The following is a 23,686-nucleotide window of genomic DNA, read 5'->3' as shown; positions in this document are numbered from 1 at the left end:
ATCAAGTTTATATTTGTAACAAACTAAATACTTTTATCAAACAAACTGTCTTTGCCAATTTTTTTGCGATAAAAAGTGCAATGAGTATTGGAAGCTTGATTGAACTGTACTGGTGATTCTAAAAATGCCACACCAACTTAGTCATTATAAACTTGACCTACAATAACAATCATACTTGACATTTTACATTATGTTTCAAAGTGCCCCTATCATGCTTTTTCAGACATGACCTTTTATGCAGCTGTTATAGTATATAGTTATTGGGCCTCATTTATCAATCTAACGTAGAAACAGGCGCAGATCTAAGTGCAAAAATCATCGTATGACAGGGTTTATATGTTAATGATTCATGAAACCGCCAATCCCAATGTACGTACGAATGATCAGACGTTAAATCAGTGTGGTGGCTGAAAACAATCGTCAATTATCACGCCCTAAAAATTCACAGTTTAGAAGCCTCGCCCCTTTAGTTTACGACATGGAGGAATGTAACTCAACCAAGAAAGAGAAATTGTTCTGACACCAAAAACACGTGTTAACCTTGTATTTGAAATAAGTATTTAATATAAGAAAATACTTTGGATAGGCTATGACACACTGTCAATAGAGCATTTTACCATTGACAACACATTAATAATGATGAATATGTGAATTGGGCTTCATGTGTATTGTTTCCAGTCAAAATACTCTCAAAAGAATTCTCTGCCAGATTTACTATTTACTAAGTTCACGGTAACTCAAAAAATTTGAGTGTAGCCACAGAATCCATATTGATAAGTGTCAAGTTTTGGATGGAAACGACCATACGCAGTTTTCTGTTGTACATTTGTTTGAGGGCCATTGTCTCCTAAAATTAACATTTGATTCTGAAATGCTTGAAATTATTCTTAATTCCTGTCTTCCTTGTCTGACAGCCCAGTCTGTTGTGATTGGTCTACTCTGCTCTGATTGATCAGATGGCCCAGTCTGTTGTGATTGGTCTACTCTGCTCTGATTGATCAGATGGCCCAGTCTGTTTTGATTGGTCTACACTGCTCTGATTGGTCAGATGGCCCAGTCTGTTATGATTGGTGTACTTTATTATGATTGGTCAGATGGCCCAGTCTGTTGTGATTGGTGTACTCTGTTATGATTAGTCAGATGGACCTTGAATGCATGTTAACCTATTGTAGGAGACCTCCATAACAAATTTAGAAGCCTTTAAAATCACATAATTGGGGCACTTTAATTTATTTTACTGAACAATTTTAAATGTGGGAGGGGCCATGAAACATTAAGGCAAAGTTTTTCTTTCAAAAAATGTGTTGATGAATAATGAAGTACTGTACCACAAGACCCCTGTAATAGGGATGTGTACATGTGTAGAAATGTATTTGTTGTACTTGTTTGTATTATTTCTAGTCGATGTTGCACAATGGTTAATCCATTTAACTGACATGTCAAGATGATGACTGAGGACTGCATACATCTTTGTATTTACCATCGCATGCACAAAACAGGCCTGTACATGTTACGAGGAGAACAGAAGCCAACCTTATTGAGGCTCCTGGACCATAACAAAACCTAGTCAGCAGTTCACACAAGCATGTCGCAGGTTTTCTTTTGCAAAACACATTCATAAAACACAAGTAACGACAAAAAGAAACAGGCTAAATAAGCTACCATCTGTCAGAGAAACTACAGCCTTAAATGGTTATGCCTCAATGCCTGTGTTATATAAGATTCCGTCTGATCTCAAGACCTTCGTTCTGCCAAAAAAATTTTTAACAAGTGTTGCCCGCGAAAGCAATCAGACTTGAAAGGCTGAAGGAGCTTTGCACACACTTAGCGGAAGGCACGAGGCCAGGAAACGCTCAGAACGCTGAGGCCTGGCGAGTCCTCTTGGACAGACGTGCTTGCTTTTCTGCTGCGGAACGGTCATTAATCAGGAGGCAGCTGGGAGGAAGCGGGGGAGAGGGCGAAGAAGCAGAAGGACAGCGGAATGGGAAGTGGGTGAAGGAGGCCAGGCCAGAAGAAGACGAAAATCAGGCCAGGTACATACGCCTCTGCAGTGTGAACTTTCCGTCCTTTTGAGTGAAAGCACACAACACTGTCATCAGATTTGATATCGCATGCAGTCACTGCTTTACTGGTACCGCAGGGAGCGTACAGCTGCAACAGATGTTTTAGATGGGCTGTCAATAGGGCTACTGCATTAATTTAGTATATAATGTTATATAATTTATTACAGAAAATTAGTAGTAAGCCATGTATTTACTGTATATACAGTAGTGGCCAAAATTAATGTCCGGCCTTTATTCAAATATTATTACAAATGTGTTTTTTTTTTTTTTTGTGATAACACAATGAAACACTCCAAATTGTGCACCAACAAAATATTAATAACTGATTATGCTGTAGTCATGGTATGCTTTTTCCTGTGAGCTTTTTTTTTGCCAAATAATTTCATCAGATAAATACCTCTTTCTGCATAATTAAAAAATATAAAATAACTATAATTACTTCTATTATTTATAACTACTGTATTTAATATTGGCCAGTGTCGGATATTTAATTGTGAATGCTCTTAAGTGTACAATGTTAAATGTAATTTTTAGTAAATCTAAATAAAAAAATTTTTTTACACTGTATTTTATGATGTGCTGCCTAAATTAACTTCATTTATATCTGTCGATTTTGTTTTTTAATGTTTTACACACACACTCACGCACGCACGCACGCACGCACTTTCATGTGTACTTATGTCATGTTTTAAGAAGTTATTTTTAATTGAGAAAAAATCATTCTGGCTTTCATGTAATCTTGTGTGGTCTGTTTTATGCTTTCTTTTTATAATGTGATTGAAAACGCTTATTAGAAATGAGTTGGTGTTTGAAAATGTTAGGAAGGCATTTGATGAGCTGGATATGGAGCCAGTGGCAGCAGTACTGTGTGTTTGTGTGTATTACCACAGAGTGCAGCAGCTGCGTGCGGGAGGTACTGGGGCTGCTGAAGAAGCTGTGATTGGGCACTAAATACTCGTCTGCATCCACCGCTTCATCCAGCTCTCCATTCATCAGACTGCGGTAGAATTTGGAGTCAGAAGGACTGGGTAAATGCATCCGATCATCACCCTGCCAACGGGAAAACAGTGACAGTGATCAGATGTGAGCAAGGCTCCAGTGAGCTTTCACAAATCAGAGTTGTGCTTCTCTCACCTGAATGACGAGATAGCGAGGCGGGTCACGTGCCATTTTGGTGAACTCAGCAATGAGCTCCCTGAAGCGAGGTCTGCTCTCCGCATCGATCATCCAACCTGAATGAAAACATAGTGATGTGAGGATAAAGGCGATGATGACAAATAATTTAAGTTTAATGACTCTAAATCTATCATCGCCTAGCTACCCTCATGTTGCTTCAAACTTTTTTTCAGATGGAATGAAATTAAGGATGCACAATATATCAGTATAATTTTGGTTATTAGTCGATATTAGATATTTTTTAATTCATAGGTATTGTTTATTATTGGATATTGGCCGATATTGGATATTTAATTGTGCATGCTTAAAGTTAATCTTTAAAAACAAATCATTTAATAAAACTATTAATGTCAATCTTATTTTTATGGAATATTGTGGGGTTTATTATAATTTATCCATGCACATCACTATATTTATATATATATATATATATATATATATATATATATAAATATATACACACATCGATCAGGCAAAACATTATAATTTCCAAATATTGTGTTGTTATATATATTGTGTAAATATATTGTGAGGCCAAAACAGCCCTGACCCGTCGAGGCATGGACTCCACTAGACCCCTGAAGGTGTGCTGTGGTATCTAGCACCAAGATGTTAGCAGCAGATCCTTTAAGTCCTGTAAGTTGCAAGGTGGGGCCTACATGGATCGGACTTGTTTGTTCAGCACATCCCACAGATGCAACACCTCAAACAGTTGTTGTTTCGATGAAAGGGTGTACATGGTCTGCAACAATGCTTAGGTAGGTGGTACGATGTCAAAGTAACATCAACTTGGATGGCAGGACCCAGCATTCCACTGCTTGCCTTATTCCCATTGTGCATCCTGGTGCCATGTGCTCCCCAGGTAAGCGATGCACACGCACCCCGGCCATCAATGTGATGTAAAAGAAAATGTCAGACCAGGCCACCTTCTTCCATTGCTCACGTGCCCACTGTTGCCGCTTTCAGCGGTGGACAGGGGTCAGCATGGGCACCATGACTGGTCTGCGGCTATGCAGCCCCATATGCAACAAACTGCGATGCACTGTGTGTTCTGACACCTTTCTATCAGAACCAGCATTAACTTCTTGAGCAATTTGAGCTACAGTAGATTAGTAGCTCCCCACGTGCATCAATGAGCCTTGGCCGTCAGTGACCCTGTCGCCGGTTCACCACTGTTCCTTCCTTGGACCACTTTTGATAGATACTGACCACTGCAGACCAGGAACATCCCAAAAGAGATACAGTTTTGGAGATGCTCTGACCCAATCGCCTAGCCATCACAATTTGGCCCTTGTCAAACTCGCTCAAATCCTTACGCTTGCCCATTTTTCCTGCTTCTAACACATCAACTTTGAGGACAAAATGTTCACTTGCTGCCTAATATATCCCACCCACTAACAGGTGCCGTGATGAAGAGATAATCAGTGTTATTCACTTTAACGGTCATAATGTTATGCCTGATCAACATTTGTAAATGAGTAGTTTGATATTTATCCATTTTTTATTAAATTATGCTGTAATTATGTGCAATGCTTCATGGGATTGTAGTTCTTTCCCTTCTCGTACCTTTGTATTTTGTCCGATTTTCAAAAACATTTTGCCTCAAAAAGTTTGTAGTGTTATGATTCACCTCACAGCTGATTGGCTTGGTTCTTTACTAGTTGGCACTTTACTAGTTACTTAATGATGGATTATAACTCTTTAAAAGAAGATGGTTATAAGAAGATGACTTTTTAAGAATCCTTATGTGAAAAATTAAAGGAAAAAAATACTTCCGGAACCAGCACCGCTGAAAATGGGGCAGGTGCCGTTGCACTCTATAGCAAACTAGAACCATCCAATCAATTCCCCATGGACAAAATCAAGTCCCACCCTAAATTTTTTTCTTGTTTGAAAAGCTGCTTCACTCGGATCTACGTCATCACAATGACAACCGCAACTTCCCTTTCATGCCGACTTTAAATAATCATTATTATAATCAAATTCTGTTGCATTATTTTCCTGTTTAACACTGTAAAGCTGCTTTGAAACAATCTGCATTGTTAAAAGCGCTATATAAATAAAGTTGACTTGACTTGATTAACAAATCTCAACATGAATATACATTTTTCATACTGTACATTATGATGTTGTGATGCCTACATTCACTTTTAGAATTCATAACTATTCATTTAGTTGTTTTATTTTCGATGTATTTAAATCAAATAGTATCAAATTTAAATAATTTGTCCTTTGAAGGTAGTTAACCATAACATATCAATGGGTTTCATCAATCACTGATGAAAAGGGTAGAAAGGATTACACATGTCCACTTCATAATACAGCAATGAATCAAACTTACATTTGACCATTATCATGTACACATCAATGGTGCAGATAGGAGGCTGAGGAAGTCTTTCTCCTTTCTCGAGAACTTCAGCGATTTCACGAGCGGGAATCCCATCGTATGGCTTTGTTCCAAATGTCATCAGCTCCCAGACTGTCACACCTAGAGTGGAGTATCATTCAATGAAAAACAGCTCATTTCATTCAATACTGAGAGAGCCTCAGCTTTAAAAGAGATCTTATAAGGTCAACATTAACCCTACAACTTTCTACATCCACATTCCTGGTCAAGTTTTTCCAAAGAAAACTTTTCATGACCCAAGCAATTCCCTATATGGATAAGTCCTGTCATATACTTTTTTTCTTGCTGAATTTTCGATGGAAAATTGGATGCAAGTAAAATTGTAAAGTTTACTTTCTAAAATAAGAAATACTGTTTACTTCTGACATTGGTAAACTGTTACTAACCATAACTCCAGACATCACTCTGATGGGTGTATGTCCTGTGCAGGATGGATTCGAGCGCCATCCATTTTATTGGCACCTGTTGAAGGATGTAGATGGACAAGGCAACATAAAATCTTTATTTCAAACGCAAAAATGGGAAGCGAACACACTTGACGCATTCTAAAGATGAACTTATGATTGTTTGTAATCTTAATCTTGTATAGTTAGGACACTAATAAGCAGTGTTGGGGAAAGTTACTTTTAAAAGTAATGCATTACAACATTGCGCTACTCCCTAAAAAGTAACTAATTGTTTTAGTTACTTTATATGGAAAGTAATGCGTTGCAATACTTTTGCGTTACCTTTTCTCATCTTGGCTGGGCTTGCTTGTGTGTTTGTTTTCACTAACAAAAAAAGTAACTTTCTAACTCACTAACTTTCAAATGTAAAGGTCCTTTCACATGAAAAGTGAAATGAATAAGCCTCAGGTGGAAGGAAATGCAAATTACGACATTCTGGATTGCAGAATAAAACACAATGGGCCCTATTTTAATGATCTAAGCGCATAGCCTGATGCGCATGGCGCAGGTGCACTTAGGGCTTGTCCGAATCCACTTTTGCTAGTTTAAATTATGGAAAAAACGGTCGGCGCACCAGGTGCCTGGTCCAAAGGGGTTATACCTAGTCTCTTAATGAGTCATGAGTGTGTTTTGGCCGCATCGTGCAATAAAACAATCAGAGTCTCATTTCCCATTCCCTTTAAAAGACAGGTGCGCTTTTTTTGCGATTTGCTATTTACATGTGAGCAGAAGGACTGAACGCTTCTCCAGAGAGGAATCCTTTTATTTTTAATATTTAAAAATGTTAAATATGTTAAATGTGTGCTGCGTGTCCCTGTGTGTGTGTAATAAGCAGGGTGTACACACATTGTGCACCTGCCTATAGGTACATATTACTAACGTGCCCATTAAATAACACAAAAAATACTGCATGTTTTTGTTGGTCAATGGCTCTGTCGATTTCAATTGCTTCAAAATAGCAACACGCCAACAGTGCATTTGTTATTTAAACAACGTGGCGCAGGATGTGAAAATGATAACTGCGTCGGGCTAAAACTAGGAAGAACACTTAAGTTGTGCCTGGTGCCGCATTGCGCCGGGTGTATGATAGGGCCCACAATGCCTAAAGTCATCTTTGCTTATTATTATGGTTGAATTGGATCACTGAAGGTAAGTAGCAAAGACATTGATTAATAAAGTGAGATTAAATACATAAAGTATATTTGTGTAATTTAACATGTAATTATTGTAGGTTTGTAGCCTAGAAATCTAGACGCACCCTAGCGGCAGAAAATGTATTTTGCAGCGAGTGTAGTCTAGCAACTCTCGGTAGACCTGAGAGCTGGAAAAACCAGACTCTGGTCAGGCCAATCACAGCGTGTGTAGAGTCGGTGGGCGGGCTTAACATAATGACGGCACGTCACGGCAGAGTTGCGGAGGTTCTGCATGCTACTTGTAAACAAAGAAGCTGACGAGCAGCGGTCTTTTGAATCGGCTTTGGCCGCGACCCTGGAAGACTTGGAGTTAAGCTTTTCTTTGAGAAAAGAACAAAGAACAGCACTGAAGTCATTCTTAAGAAAAGAAGATATGTTCGAAGTTTTGCCTACCGGATACGGCGAAAGTCTATCAACTAACCTTAGCTGGGCTTCACCTTCTTCTTTGCTTTGGTTGGTTGTGGCGCTCATGGCGCTATCCAATTGCGTGCAGAGGGAATTTGAAAGACAACCGTTTATCCCGCCCCTCGGATTGAGCCCTGTCAATGGTGAGTTTCCAGACCCAACATCTTGATGTGGGTCTGGCTTGTCAGGCTAGTAGGTTTGTGTAATATTTTGAGTTTCACTGTTTTTATTAATTTTGAGGAATACTGAATTTGTGAGCTGATTAAATGCTCACATTAGTCTAGAACTACAATAACCATCAAGTTCACACAGCACACACAACGCCTCTGCACTTACGATTTCTCCCAACATGTGGACAGGAGAACTGTCAGTCAATAAATGGGAAAACGAAGCAGCTTGCGTTACTTATTTGAAAAAGTAACTAAAATATTTTGCTGTAAAAGTAATGTATTACTTTACTAGTTACTTAAAGTAATCTGATTACATAAATCTGATTACATAAGCATTACTTATAATGTGTTACCCCCAACACTGCTTATAAGGTTTGAATGCACATTCATCTCTTCATTCGTTTTTAGAACAGTTTAGGAACAGTTACTCAACTAGTCAAATCAAAAACTCTGTCATCAACATCCACTTTCTCACGAAAGAGAAATAACAGACCTTTCCGCCATCTGCGTGATACTCCTTCTCATCTGCGTTTAACAACTTGGCCAGGCCAAAATCAGTGATCTTCACATGTTGAGGGGTTTTCACTAGCACATTACGAGCAGCCAAGTCTCTGTGCACAAGATGGCGCTCTTCCAGGTAATTCATTCCCTAATAAAGCCAGAGAGAAATTAAAAATATTTTAGTCGACTTCAGTTAATATAGTGATGTACTCACTCAAGCTGGAATGAAAATTGTGATGAAAGTATACAAATTCATTAATATGTATGAGGTTCCATTTGTACCAAAAATAAGTCGACTGATTTGAGCTTACTTGTCCTTTTCTACAGTTATTGCCTACTTGTTCAGATAAATTAGTATACGTTGATGTGTATGTTCTGTTTTTTTTGTTGTCTTTCTCTGTTGTTCTTATCCATGCTAACTGATTTTTTGTTTGATTTTTTTTGGCAAGTTGCAACTGTACTGTAAAATTTGTACTGTAAATGGAACATATACCAAATCAGATTGATCATGATGTAAAATGCTGTACAGATCATTAGAAAATAATAGGAAACACAACTGTTACGGAAAGAATGATTGTGCAAATTGATGATATTCAAACTAAAAGAAAGTCAGGATTCAAGAAGATTAAAGTATATTTGTTCAAGCTTTTCTCAGAATGTTATATCATCATATCAGCCATACCTTTACATTTTCTAGTCATATTCTGATCAAAGTTTCTCTCAAAAAAGAAATGTTATTCCCTCAGCAGGGAGGACCAAAAAAGCCCTGTCTGCTTAAAAAATCATCACAGTTACTGATTTGCACTTCAGAAATGAGACATGACTTCAAATGTTTAATATTTGTGAGTACTGGAACTTTATTTATACAACAGATCTGTGAGTGGTATTACCTATTTTTGGTTTCGTATCATCAACGAGAAACCTGATCCAAATCTAAAAATGTCTCTTTATACCTTCTAGTATTAAACAAATTGCATTTCCCCCCTCCCTTTTTCCTTTTATTATATAGGACAGTGGTGAAATGACAGGAAAGTAAGAGAAGGAGAACAGGGCTAAACAGAACTAGGGCTCCCTATAATTTAATAATTAATCACAGATAAAATGAATTTAAAATAATTGCAATTAATAATTTTATTTTAAATAATAAAATAAATGATTACAATTAAAATAATAATAATACATTTTAATAATTATTTTTAATAATTAATTGTACCGAACACCATGACAGACATCTCAAACCATCTGTTCATCATCAAATGAAATGACTCACTGAAGGGATGAGATTTAAAAAAACAATGAAGGATACAATCCATTTACCTTAGCAATCTGCACACACCAGTTGAGCAGGTGTTGTGAGCCGATGTTGTCTTTGTTTTCTCTGACGTAGTCCAGCAAACAGCCGTAAGGCATCAACTGGGTGATAAGTTGGACGGTGGAGGTCAGGCAGATGCCGAGCAGACGACACACGTGAGGATGCTCGACGCTGGCCATCACATAGGCCTCCTATAGATACAAACAAATGAGCTCAGCACCAATGCTACATACTGTATATGGTATACAGCAACACTGACAAATGCTGAGGCTGTTTATAATCCCTAAAGCCGTAGAACTAACAAATGGGGTGCCTCGAGCACATTAGAAAATATTTGCACGAACGAAGGCCTGAAGAAAAATCAAAACCTATTAGGAACATAATAATCAAACCCTGGGCAATTCACAGGACTTTTCCTAGCTGCCAATACCAACAGCCTCTTCCTTTCAAATAATGAGGGAGTGACTGATATCCATTTCAATTTTTCTTTCTAACATTAAAACAACTGTGCAGATCTGTTAGAATTCGGCTTCTGCAGACGTTCAAAGGGTTACACTGTGTGTTTCCACAGACAAATTATGTTCAAAGTGACTTTGAGAGTGGCCTGTCCGCAACAGCCAACACAACGTTTCTGAGTTTGAGCGCATGCAATAAGCAGGAATTCCTCCATTCCTCCACTCCTCCTGGTTGAAGTTTTCTGTTCTGTATCAACTCCACTCAGCCCTCGGGGTTATGTATTATAGATTTCAGCTGAGCTTGTCACTGGAGACTATGGCCTTTTCTGAACAATCATTCTCTTAACTAGAACGACGGAACAGATTTCACTGTCTGTGTTTACTGAAATAATTTACTGGCTAACTGGATCACACGGATACAGTGCAAATACATAAATAATCAAATTATAGGCAAAATTTTAGATTTTAGAACTGCACTTCTTCAGCATTTTTTATACTTGTTAATGTTAATGTCAACATTACTAATACTAATATATTATTCAAATCAAAAGTTGTATTTGTTAACATTAGTTAATGCAGTGTGAACAAACATTAACAAACAATGAACGATTTTTATTAACCATTGTGGTAACACTTTACAATAAGGTTAATTTAACATTAGTTAACTAGTGTAGTTAACATGAACTAATAATGAACTGCACTTATAAAGCATTTATTTACCTTTTTAATGTTAATTTCAACATTTACTAATGCATTATTCAAATCTTGTTAACATTAGTTAATGCACTGTGAACTAACATGAACAAACCATGAACAGCTGGATTTTTATTAACTAACGTTAACAAAGATTAACTAATGCTGAACAGAGATGTTGTTCATGGTTAGTTCATGTTTACTAATGCATTGACTAATGTTAACTAATACAACCTTATTGTAAAGTGTTACCACTATCAAAGATTGACAAATACAGTAACAAATGCATTGCTCGTTGTTAGTTCATGTTAGTTAATACTAATGTTAACAAATTAAAACTTATTGTAAAGTGTTACCGTGATGTTTAGTATGAAGTCAGTTAATTTCAAATATAGACTGTAACATTTGACTCAACATGTGATTCAAAATCATTTAAATTTTATATTTGAACATTAACAGTATACTTGTAGTTATATTGTTTTATTTAAAACCTAACAAACAACTTTTATGAAATATTTTCTCATGATAAGCGCAATTCATAAGGTATTATATTTTATCGAACATTTAAAGTGGCGGAATTGAATTTCTGGTGAACTATCCCCTTTAAGCTAGTTCACTAGTTCACAAACAACACATTCCTGCAGATGTTGTGTTTTGTTGGGTCAGACTGACAATAACAGTTTTGTTTCTGAGCACTCCAAATCAAAAAGTCAACTCTGGAAAGTTTTAAATGTTGTCATTTGTTGCGCAACTTCAGCCAGCATTAAAGTCACCATGAAATCAAAACAGACAATTCTAGTTTTTAATGGAATATTGCAGTATTAAATATTCAAATGCATGTTTCCTTGTTTTGTTTTTTTAATCAAATAACTTCCCCTCTCTCTTGCATCTCTTCTCTTTCTCTTCACTTCTCTGATGGTGTTTACTGGCGTGAGGGAGTGGCAACCTGTCACTCACATGAGATCCACCAATAGCAAACCACAACCATCCAATTAATTCCCCATGGCAAAATCAAGTCCTGCCCTACATGTTTTCTTATTCAAGAAGTCTTTTCACTCAGAAACACGTCAAAATAAGAAAGAATCACAACTTTTTTTCTAGCTGACATTAATAGTTTAAACAACCTTTTGGTATGTCACTTGTTGTAGCCTCTTTAATTATCTATGCAGTATTGACAGCAGTAAACTGAAAACAAGGCAATGAATCACAGTGAATAAATCATGAATAAGGTCAGATGTGTCAAACACGTCAATTCACACTCTAATACTCACGTCCAAGATCTCCTTGTTTGCTTTGGGAGACGTGGCTTCTCGTAAGACCTTAATGGCAACGGGGATCTTCACACTCTCTCCCTCTGGAACCCACAGACCCTGCAGCAACATATTTGTCTTAATATTAACAACCAGTGTTTTGTAACCAAGTTTTGTTTATATCTACAGATCAACAACAAATAGACCTTATGCCGGTTTCAGACCACACAATATTTTTGTCTGCTATGATAGGGCCCTATCATACACCCGGCGTAATGTGACGGCAAAGTGTTTTTTGATAATTTCAGCCTGACACAGTTATCATTTTCACGTTCAGCTCCACATTGTTTAAATAGCAAATGCACTCACGCCCATCTGTTCGCCAATGGGTGTGAGGCAACTGAAATCGACTGCGCCATTGACCAACAAAAACCTATGCAGTATTTTTTGTGTTATTTAAAAGGCACATTAGTAATATGCGTATATAGGCTGGTGTTCAATGTGAGTACACTCTGCTTATTACACACACAGGGACGCGCAGTAGCACACAAACATTTTTAAATCTTAAAAATAAAAGGATTCCTCTCTAGAGAAGCGTTCAGTCGTTCCGCTCGCAAATTCTGCCATGTAAATATGCTATAAATCTGTAAATATCATCCACTATGACACACGATACGAGATAAAATGATTGGTTCTTGCGTCCCGATCACTGATCTATATAAATGCATGGATTGCTCATCGCGTTCTAAACTGCCACCGGAAGTTTTCTAGCGTCCATCTTACTATTCCCTACCAACAGAGGGCATCATTGACGTACAGCCAAAACATTGACCTAAAATAACCCGATTTGCATCATCTCAGTCTCATAGGATTAGTTTTACAATATATGTATGTAAATTAAAAGTTACTTCAGATGTCATCTGTAATGTTTATTGTCTTTTTGGAGAGGATAAGTCATATATTGAAATCGTTAATGTGGGTGTCTACTGCACACTGCCGACACAAGTAACGTAACTGAACTAACACAAAAATGTATTTCTTTATGTATATAATTATGGAGGAAATATTGACTATATGGAGGATTAAGGTCTATTGAGCTTATTTTGTACCGAAAATTAAAAAGGCATCAAAAGAGGAAACAGGAAATGCACATAGCACGTATTTACATACGTATACGAAACTTCAAAGAGAGGTCAGTCACCTTATACACAGTGCCGAAAGCTCCAGACCCAAGCACTTTGATCTTCTTGAACTCTGTCTCTTTGAGGATTCGCAGCAAGGCCTGGTTGGGGGCTTCGCCGCTGGGGGTCAGAGGCTCCACTAGCTGTAGAGACAAACAGAGTCAGGAAAGCCTCCCTTCTACACTCCCGTCTACAACACACATCCTGTCCTCCAACGAGCACAGGATGACACGGATCTGTCTGTATTCATGAACACTATTGCCTCATGACTGATTTTCATCATCTTTCATACTACACTGTTGACATTAAAACTGTAAACCGGCTCTATTGCATTGATCTCACATGCTTTCAGCTTGTCTGAAGTTACTATGTCTAAGCTATAAAACATTCAGTTCTTTCCCGCAGACATCAAACTCTGCCAACTCTCTTCTTTCTATGAGTGTTTGGTTGTTTAACAGTAGATATTCAGGCAGAATATTTATATCCTGGTTGTCTTGTGGTCTGACCTCTCTTTCTTGCAGGAGTCGTCGCAGGGTTCTCTTCCTTCTGATGTGGCGTCTGCGGAATAGAACAGCCACTCCTAGAGCCAGGATCACAAACGCCAGCAGACCTCCAACCACACCAGCGGCAATCATGGGCAAACCCGAACTACAGACCAAAGGAACATTACTGAGTTTTGCATGTGGTTGTATATGGTCCCCTCACCTATAATTTCTCCCTTGACATTAATCTCAACACATCTATTGCGTGGTTATGCTCTTATTTTCATTAGAACATCAGCATTTGTGAGATTTATTCCATTTTAACAGTATTATCCAATTTTGTCATTGGATAATAATGATTTACTGTATGTTGAATATTAAAAGTATTATGTATATTTTAAGAGTAAATTCATTTAGATTTGTAGGGTAAAAAACAGTTTTTATTTGAAATAATCAATACGTTAGACCCTTGGCCTAAAATTGGGCAGATTATTTATTATTAATCCATCCATCCATCCATCTTCTTCCGCTTATCCGGGGCCGGGTCGCGGGGGCAGCAGTCTAAGCCGAGATGCCCAGACTTCCCTCTCCCTAGACACTTCCTCTAGCTCTTCCGGGGGGACACCGAGGCGTTCCAAGGCCAGCCGGGAGACATAGTCCCTCCAGCGTGTCCTCGGTCTTCCCCGGGGCCTCCTCCCGGTTGGACATGCCCGAAACACCTTCCCGGGAAGGCGTTCAGGAGGCATCCGGAACAGATGCCCGAGCCACCTCAGCTGTCCCCTCTCGATGTGGAGGAGCAGCGGCTCTACTCCGAGTTCCTCCCGAGTGACTGAGCTCCTCACCCTATCTCTAAGGGAGCGCCCAGCCACCCTGCGGAGAAAGCTCATTTCGGCCGCCTGTATCCGGGATCTTGTCCTTTCGGTCATGACCCAAAGCTCATGACCATAGGTGAGAGTAGGAACGTAGATTGACCGGTAAATCGAGAGCTTCGCCTTACGGCTTAGCTCTTTCTTCACCACGACAGACCGGTACATCGACCGCATTACTGCAGAAGCTGCACCGATCCGTCTGTCAATCTCCCGTTCCATCCTCCCCTCACTCGTGAACAAGACCCCTAGATACTTAAACTCCTCCACTTGGGGCAGGAACTCTCCACCAACCTGGAGTGGGCAAGCCACCCTTTTCCGACTGAGGACCATGGCCTCGGATTTGGAGGTGCTGATCCCCATCCCAGCCACTTCACACTCGGCTGCAAACCGTCCCAATGCATGCTGAAGGTCCTGGTTAGAAGGGGCCAACACGACAACGTCATCCGCAAAGAGCAGAGACGAAACCGTGTGGTCCCCAAACCTGACACCCTCCGGCCCTTGGCTGCGCCTAGAAATTCTGTCCATAAAAATTATGAACAGAACCGGCGACAAAGGGCAGCCCTGCCGGAGTCCAACATGCACCGGGAACAAGTCTGACTTACTGCCGGCAATGCGGACCAAACTCCTGCTTCGGTCATACAGGGACCGGACAGCCCTCAGCAAAGGACCCCGGACCCCATACTCCCCCAGCACCCTCCACAGGATGCCGCGAGGGACACAGTCGAATGCCTTCTCCAAATCCACAAAACAAATGTGGACTGGTTGGGCAAACTCCCATGAACCCTCCAGCACCCTGTAGAGGGTATAGAGCTGGTCCAGTGTTCCGCGACCAGGACGAAAACCACACTGTTCCTCCTGAATCCGAGGTTCCACTATCGGCCGGATTCTCCTCTCCAGTACCCTGGCATAGACTTTCCCGGGGAGGCTGAGAAGTGTGATCCCCCTATAGTTGGAACACACCCTCCGGTCCCCCTTCTTAAAAAGAGGGACCACCACCCCGGTCTGCCATCCCAGAGGCACTGTCCCCGACCGCCACGCGATGCTGCAGAGGCGTGTCAGCCAAGACAGCCCCACAACATCCAGAGACTTGAGGTACTCAGGGCGGATCTCATCCACCCCCGGTGCCTTGCCACCGAGGAGTTTCTTGACCACCTCGGTGACTTCAGCCCGGGTGATGGACGAGTCCTCCTCTGAGCCCCCAGCCTCTGCTTCCTCAATGGAAGACGTGACGGCGGGATTGAGGAGATCCTCGAAGTATTCCTTCCACCGTCCGACAACATCCCCAGTCGAGGTCAACAGCCGCCCATCGCCACTGTAAACAGCGTTGGTAGGGCACTGCTTCCCCCTCCTGAGGCGCCGGACGGTTTGCCAGAATCTCTTCGAGGCCAGCCGATAGTCTTTTTCCATGGCCTCACCGAACTCCTCCCAGGCCCGAGTTTTTGCCTCCACGACCACCCGGGCTGCAGTCCGTTTAGCCTGTCGGTACCTGTCAGCTGCCTCAGGAGTCCCACAAGCCAGCCAGGCCCGATAGGACTCCTTCTTCAGCTTGACGGCATCCCTTACTTCCGGTGTCCACCACCGGGTTCGGGGATTGCCGCCTCGACAGGCACCGGAGACCTTGCGTCCACAGCTCCGAGCAGCCGCTTTGACAATGGAGGTGGAGAACATGGTCCACTCGGACTCAATATCTCCAGCCTCCCTCGGGATCCGGTCGAAGCTCTGCCGGAGGCAGGAGTTGAAGATCTCTCTGACAGGAGACTCGGCCAAACGTTCCCAGCAGACCCTCACAGTACGTTTGGGTCTTCCGAGTCTATCCAGCTTCCTCCCCCGCCATCGGATCCAACTCACCACCAGGTGGTGATCAGTTGACAGCTCCGCCCCTCTCTTCACCCGAGTGTCCAAGACATACGGCCGCAGATCAGATGAAACGACCACAAAGTCGATCATTGACCTACGACCTAGGGTGTCCTGGTGCCATGTGCACTGATGGACACCCTTATGCTTGAACATGGTGTTCGTTATGGACAAACTGTAACTAGCACAGAAGTCCAATAACTGAACACCACTCGGGTTCAGATCAGGGGGGCCGTTCCTCCCAATCACGCCCCTCCAGGTTTCACTGTCATTGCCCACGTGGGCGTTGAAGTCCCCCAGTAGAACGACGGAGTCCCCAGTCGGAGCACTTTCCAGCACCCCTCCCAGGGACACCAAGAAGGCCGGGTACTCCGCACTGCCGTTCGGCCCATAGGCACAAACGACAGTGAGAGACCTATCCCCGAGCCGAAGCCGCAGGGAAACGACCCTCTCGTTCACCGGGGTAAACTCCAACACATGGCAGCAGAGCTGGGGGGCTATAAGCAAACCCACACCAGCCCGCCGCCTCTCACCATGGGCAACTCCAGAGTGGTAAAGAGTCCATCCCCTCTCGAGGAGTGTGGTTCCAGAGCCCAAGCCATGCGTGGAGGTGATTCCGACTATCTCTAGTCGGAACCTCTCAACCTCACGCACAAGCTCAGGCTCTTTCCCCGCCAGCGAGGTGACATTCCATGTCCCAAGAGCCAGTTTCCGTGTCCAGGGATCGGGTCGTCTAGGCCCCCGCCTCCGACTGCTGCCCGATTCGCTTTGCACCGGCCCCTTACGGTCCCTCCCGTGAGTGGTGGGCCCACGGGAAGGTGTCCCCACGTCGCTCCTTCGGGCTGAGCCCGGCCGGACCCCGTGGGGGAAGGCCCGGCCACCAGGCGCTCGCATACGAGCCCCAACCCCAGGCCTGGCTCCAGGGTGGGGCCCCGGCTGCGCCATACCGGGCGACGTCACGGTCCTCCTTCTTTTTGGCATCATAAGGGGTTTGTGAACTGCTCTTAGTCTGACCCGTCACCTAGGACCTGTTTGCCTTGGGAGACCCTACCAGGGGCATATAGCCCCGGACAACATAGCTCCTAGGGTCATTCGGGTACTCAAACCCCTCCACCACGTTAAGGTGGCAGTCCATGGAGGAGTTATTAATTATTAATTATTAATTATTATTATTTAATAATTCTATGAACTGTGTACATTTCAAACATCTCCATTATTCATCGTAACTTATAAGGCCAAATGAGCAGAACATTCATTATGAATTCATAGTCTATCACTATTTTAATATCAATTCAATTAAAATATAGGCATAAATACATGTATGATTCATAGAATTATATATTGCAATTCAGATGTTTTTTAATGTATTTTTTTAATGTTGATTCTGTTATTTGATTTCAACAAAACTGTCAAAATTTACATAGAACATATGATTTACACAGGGCTTATACAGGGCTTGACATTAACTTTTTTCCTCACCAGCCACTGTGGTTAGTGGTTTTCCAAAATTTAGCCACTAGCCACTCAGCATTTTCTCTGGCAACAATTTTGACATTGACACCATGGGTAAAACTGCCATATATATATATATATATATATATATTCAATATTATCTCATAATTTGGCAGCAAGCATATTAGGCTGCTGTCACTTTTACCCTCAAATTGTGTGTGGGGTCACTATGACCCCCACCGACTTTTCCTTCGTTAAACATACATGGTTCCCTTCATCTCATTTGCATAAAATTGTGACTTTTTCTACATGATCTATCTATACATACAAAAAGAGCTTTATTCGGTTGTTCTAAAGGAATGTTTAAAAAAAAGTCACCGTTGTTTGTGTTTGAGGCCAAAATGACAAGACAATTCAAAAGACCTAAAAAATACATTCTATAAAATACATTAAATCTCTATTTTTGTCCATAAAAATGTAAAACAAAAAAATTATTATATTATAGGTGTTTGGGGGCCGAAATATACACAAATATTTTGATCATCATTTAAGTGTTGTTGTTTTTTTCATAAAAATTTTGTATTTCATATGCATGCAAATGGTGTAGTTGAGGAATTTTGCTGTAAATAGGTAAAAAAAAAAAAGTACTTCACATCCCCCAAATCAAAGCATAAACGTATAGATGGCAAGTAAACAAAAAATATATATATTTAATTTGTATTATTAAAATGTATATTTTTGTATACAATCGCACTATAAATGTTTGGGGTCATATCGGCCCCCAAACACCAAGGAAGAGCTGACACACGGATCCATTACTGTTACACATGCGTTTTCTTTATCAACTCTTTACATTGATATTTTGTGCAATATGCGCAATTCCACGTCGAAATTCGATATTTATAGATATTTCAGTACTGATATGTATCAAATAATCTATTTTTGGGGGAATTTTTTATGCTTTTTTTAAAAGACTACAATTGAAAAATGTATATATTTTATATTCTATAGCCTATAAAATTCAACCAGCAAGATGCCTAGTAGGAGTTACACGCCACTGCTGAAATCCACCCGCATTTGGTGGGTTGGCAGGTGTAAATGTCAAAACCTATATATTTCATAACTTATGATCAAATATCAAATATAAATTTTCCAGCAGGGCTTTTTGGTCATCTTATCTTTCATGGTTTTCAGTTTTGTGCTAAAACTAAATGAGCAAATGTTCCCATTTCTATATCCGTTACAATCTGCAGAAAGGCACATTGTTCTTTTAAGGAAGGCATCTTCCTCTATTTCTCACCATATGCATCATTCTCATTTATTACAAAAATCCACTGGGATGAAGACTTGATCATGCGGTATCATTTTCTAAAAATATCTTCTAATTTACAGCCTCTTTATTACTTTTTCGACAAAAAATATTTCGATGGCGCACTTTAGACATTCGACTGACTATAAGTAACTTTGCACCTACATGTCAACTAACTCTCAGAGTATTAGTAGACTGTAAGGTTAGGGTACGTTTTTAGGGTTCGGGTTAGTAGAATAAGTTGACAAAATAAAGTGTTAGCAGATATTAAGCAGACAGTCTACTGATACTCTAATGACTGCTATTGACATGTAGTGGCAAATTAATGAGTTAGTTGACATGTAGTTCGCAAAGTTACTAGATTGTCTGTTGAAGGAGCATCAAAATAAAGGTGTTAGCTGATATTAAGCAGTCTACTTCACTAACTATAAGTAACTTTGCAACTACATGTGAACTAAAGCTGGGTACACACTACAAGATATTCAGGGCGATTTTGGGCCCAATTCTCCCCTTCCGAAAATCCTAGGTAAACCCCTGAATATCTTGATGGTTGTACAGATTATTTTATCAGATTTTCCTTTGGTGTGAGAGGTGTGTTAAGAGTGACCAATCTGAAATTTTAAATATCCAACATTTTGAACATTTACGACCAGAAATCCTGTTATGTTGGGGGGAACCTTGAGGACAAACGCGCACACACTCTGTAGATTGTCACGTGAAACAAAACGATATCCAATCAAAAAGCGAACTGACGGAAGACTCACCTCCAGCTTATGCTGTACCATATAAAGTCCATGTTAATGCCTTCTCCACAACTTCATTCAAACCTTTTTCTTTTTTTCAACGAATTTTCAGTAAAAAGCAGTCCAAACAGTATTATCGCCATTTCTTCTTGCCCATTGTCTGCCATGTTTGTTTCATTGTTTCATGGCCGCGAGAGATTTAGCGAGATTTTGCAGGCGGGACTCTGGTTGTTTGTAATTGGAATTTGTTTGTGTGTCTTAGTCTCATCGTGGCACTCCACACACAAGAGAAACAAAACTGTTAAATCTATGTTTTTTTATCGTCATGTTTTCGCTCACATTTTGAAAATCTGGTAAGTGTGGGCCAGTCTTAAGTTAGTTGACATGTAGTTGCAAAGTTACTTATAGTTAGTAGAATGTTGACCATCAAAATAAAGAGTTAACGGATGAACACGTATACAACACATTTTTGGGATATCCCAAGAATCACAAAGCATTATAGGACAAATTTATTTCTCACCTTTTGAAATCTTTGCAGTCTTTCAGATCAGGCCCAGTACATCTGCAAAGCAAAAAATAAAATCCAACAATCACAACTAGTATGCACTGCAGTCCCCCAATGAACCTGGTTGAATTACACAAATGACCGTTTCATGTCATTACATTCAAATGAAAGCATCGTATGAAGCTTCTCTCACCCCTGGGTGCAGTTCTCATGACAGGTCTGGCACACGCGCGTCACGTCAGCATATTTCCAAATGAGTATGTCTTTCTCTCCCGGTACGCCTTGCGGGCAGCGTGGTACACAGTGCGGGCCGTCTTTGTAGTTAGCACAGACTGTACATTTGTCGGGTCCCTGGACAAAAGTTGGCAATTAGATGGCAACAAGCAACTTTTCTACAGTTTTGTAGTGATGTGAATTTAATGATGTGTCTCCAGGACACTACAGGGACAGACAACATTGGTTTGAGAGACTGGTGTGCTGCCATCAGCTATTTCAAAAATAAGAGTAAACACTGTTTACTAGCATCTAGCAGAACATGCGGTGATACTTACAGGGCCGGTGCAGGTCAGAGTTTCATTCATGAGCAGACATTCAGAGTCGCATTCAACACACGTATTGTTGACCTCATATTCACGTGGCTCACTATATAGACAAAAATGAGTTCAGTTTAAATCATCATTGAAATAACCAAATAATCACTTTACACCAAACATTCAAATTTACTAATAGTTGTGCCACTTTTTTCAGATATCCCCCCTCTTACTCTCCCAACATTTCCTGTTCTATTTCTACATTCCTCTTAATAAAAATCTATAAAAGAAAATAGATAATGTACAGTCAGCTGGCCACAATCAATCAATAAATCATTCAATCCATCCATCCAATCACCAACACCCATCCATAAATCCACCCACCCATCAATCAATCAATCCATCCATCCCCCCACCCAACCAACCATCCATCCATCCAGCAATCCATCCATCCATCCACCCACTCAACCATCCATAAATCCACCCACCCACCCATCCATCCACCCACAAACCCACCCACCCATCCATCCACCCACAAACCCACCCACCCATCCATCCACAAACCCACCCACCCATCCATCCACAAACCCACCCACCCACCCATCAATCAACCAATCAATCCATCTACCCATCAATCAACCAATCAATCCATCCACCCATCCATCCACCCAACCATCCACCCACCCATCCATCCAGCAATCCATCCAGCAATCCATCCAGCTATCCACCCACCCTACCCAACCAACCAAATCAATCAACCAAATCAATCAACCAAATCAATCAACCAAATCATCAATCAATCAATCAATCAATCAATCAATCAATCAATCAATCAATCACCAACACACACACACACACACACACACACACACACACACACACACACACACACACACACACACACACACACACACACACACACACACACACACACACACACACACACACACACACACACACACACACACACACACACACACACACACACACACACACACACACACACACACACACCTATCCATCCATAAATCCACCCACCCATCCATCCATAAACCCACCCACCCATCAATCAACCAATCAATCAATCCATCCATCCATCCATCCATCGATCCACCCGTCCATCCGTCCATTCATCCATCCATCCACCCACCCACCAATCAACCAACCAACCAACCAATCAATCAATCAATCAATCAATCAACCAATCAACCAATCAACCAAGCAATCAATCAATCAATCAATCAATCAATCAATCAATCAATCAATCAATCAATCAATCAATCAATCAATCAATCAATCAATCAATCAATCAATCAATCAATCAATCAATCAATCAATCAATCACACACACACACACCCATCCACCTATCAATCCATAAATCCACTCACCCATCCACAAACTCACCCACCTATCAACCAATCAACAAATCCATCCATCCATCCAGCTATCCATCCACCAACCCACCCATCCGTCCATCCATCCATTCATCCATCCATCCATCCATCTATCCATCCATCCATCCATCAACAAACTCACCCACCCACCCATCTATCAATCAATCAATCAATCAATCAATCAATCAATCAATCAATCAATCAATCAATCAATCAATCAATCAATCAACCAATCAACCAATCCACCAATCCACCAATCCATCCATCCATCCATCCAACCAATCAACCAATCAATCATGATTTGAGTTGATTGAGTTGATTTTATTGAGATTATTATATTATCTGTCAGTCCAAACAATTCACAATGCTTTTGGACTGCCTTTATGTTATTTTGGACACTATTCACTTGCACTATATGCACCTACAGAGCTGAAATATTTTTCAGTTATACGCATCTGGAATGACAGAAGATGATGAGATAATTTTCACTTTTAGGTGTTTGCTTTAAGAGACTTGGCCTATTGTTGAGCTGTTATTTCAAGTTTGAACATGGATCAACTGAGAAGGCATAATAGTGCTCTCACTCACCCAGCCAGTAGGTTACAGGAAGCCACACAGTGTTTTTTACGGCTGTAATGCTTACAGATGAAGCACATAGTGGGACCAGGACCCCAGCAGCCATCAGCAGTGCACATCTCATCACACATGCTGTTCTGATTCGCTGTAACACACAAACACACACACTCAGATAAGATATCAACACAAAAGATATACCAAGCACATTTTTTAAATCAACCTTAAAAATCTGTAAAACCAAGAATGTAAAACTTTCCATTACAAATGGATGACTGTATTGAAGGAATAGCTCACCCAAAAGAGAGAATGGTGTTATTTACTCTTTGCAAACTCATACGTTTTTGTGTCAAATGTAGGAAATATTTTGAAGAATCTCCACACAGTTATTTTCCATGCAAACAAATCCAAAAAACTGAATTACTTTATTTCATACACTTCATTCATGATAGATGCAAAAACCAAGGAAGCTTGATATCATTGATGTCCAATCTGTGGCATATCTGATGTAGAGTAACTAAAATTAACAATTCTTAGTTTTTTTTTATTCAATGTTGCAATGTTTATTATAAAATTTTTATTAGTTCACATTATTATTTATTTATTATATTTTTTAATTAATGTGTTCTCTAGAACAGTGTTTCTTAACTGGTGGGTCGCAAGAGTGGGTTGTGAGTGTGGGGTCAAAGAAACCAACAACAGTAATTCCCTTTTTCTGGTGT

General features: G+C 40.5%; 1 protein-coding gene across 2 annotated transcripts in view; it reads right to left on the bottom strand.

The window, feature by feature from the left end:
* The window catches only part of LOC307128367 (epidermal growth factor receptor-like), a 109,543-nt gene that overhangs the window by 6,841 nt on the left and 79,016 nt on the right, over positions 1 to 23,686 (bottom strand). For both annotated transcript variants that reach the window (XM_079820176.1, XM_079820177.1), the window contains exons 13-25: positions 22,980 to 23,112; positions 21,018 to 21,108; positions 20,660 to 20,817; positions 20,482 to 20,523; positions 13,759 to 13,900; positions 13,273 to 13,395; positions 12,093 to 12,191; positions 9,679 to 9,864; positions 8,354 to 8,509; positions 6,033 to 6,108; positions 5,581 to 5,727; positions 3,198 to 3,295; positions 2,949 to 3,113 (exon numbers count right to left, since the gene is read on the bottom strand). In XM_079820176.1, coding sequence (XP_079676302.1) covers positions 2,949 to 3,113; positions 3,198 to 3,295; positions 5,581 to 5,727; positions 6,033 to 6,108; positions 8,354 to 8,509; positions 9,679 to 9,864; positions 12,093 to 12,191; positions 13,273 to 13,395; positions 13,759 to 13,900; positions 20,482 to 20,523; positions 20,660 to 20,817; positions 21,018 to 21,108; positions 22,980 to 23,112 — 1,616 coding nt within the window. The remainder of the gene's footprint in view (positions 1 to 2,948; positions 3,114 to 3,197; positions 3,296 to 5,580; positions 5,728 to 6,032; positions 6,109 to 8,353; positions 8,510 to 9,678; positions 9,865 to 12,092; positions 12,192 to 13,272; positions 13,396 to 13,758; positions 13,901 to 20,481; positions 20,524 to 20,659; positions 20,818 to 21,017; positions 21,109 to 22,979; positions 23,113 to 23,686) is intronic.

Source organism: Gobio gobio (assembly GCF_949357685.1).
Source record: "Gobio gobio genome assembly, chromosome: 6".
In the NCBI taxonomy this organism is placed as follows: Eukaryota; Metazoa; Chordata; class Actinopteri; order Cypriniformes; family Gobionidae; genus Gobio; species Gobio gobio.
Note: the sequence above shows the minus strand (reverse complement) of the source record. Positions and strands in the feature narration are given on the sequence as shown.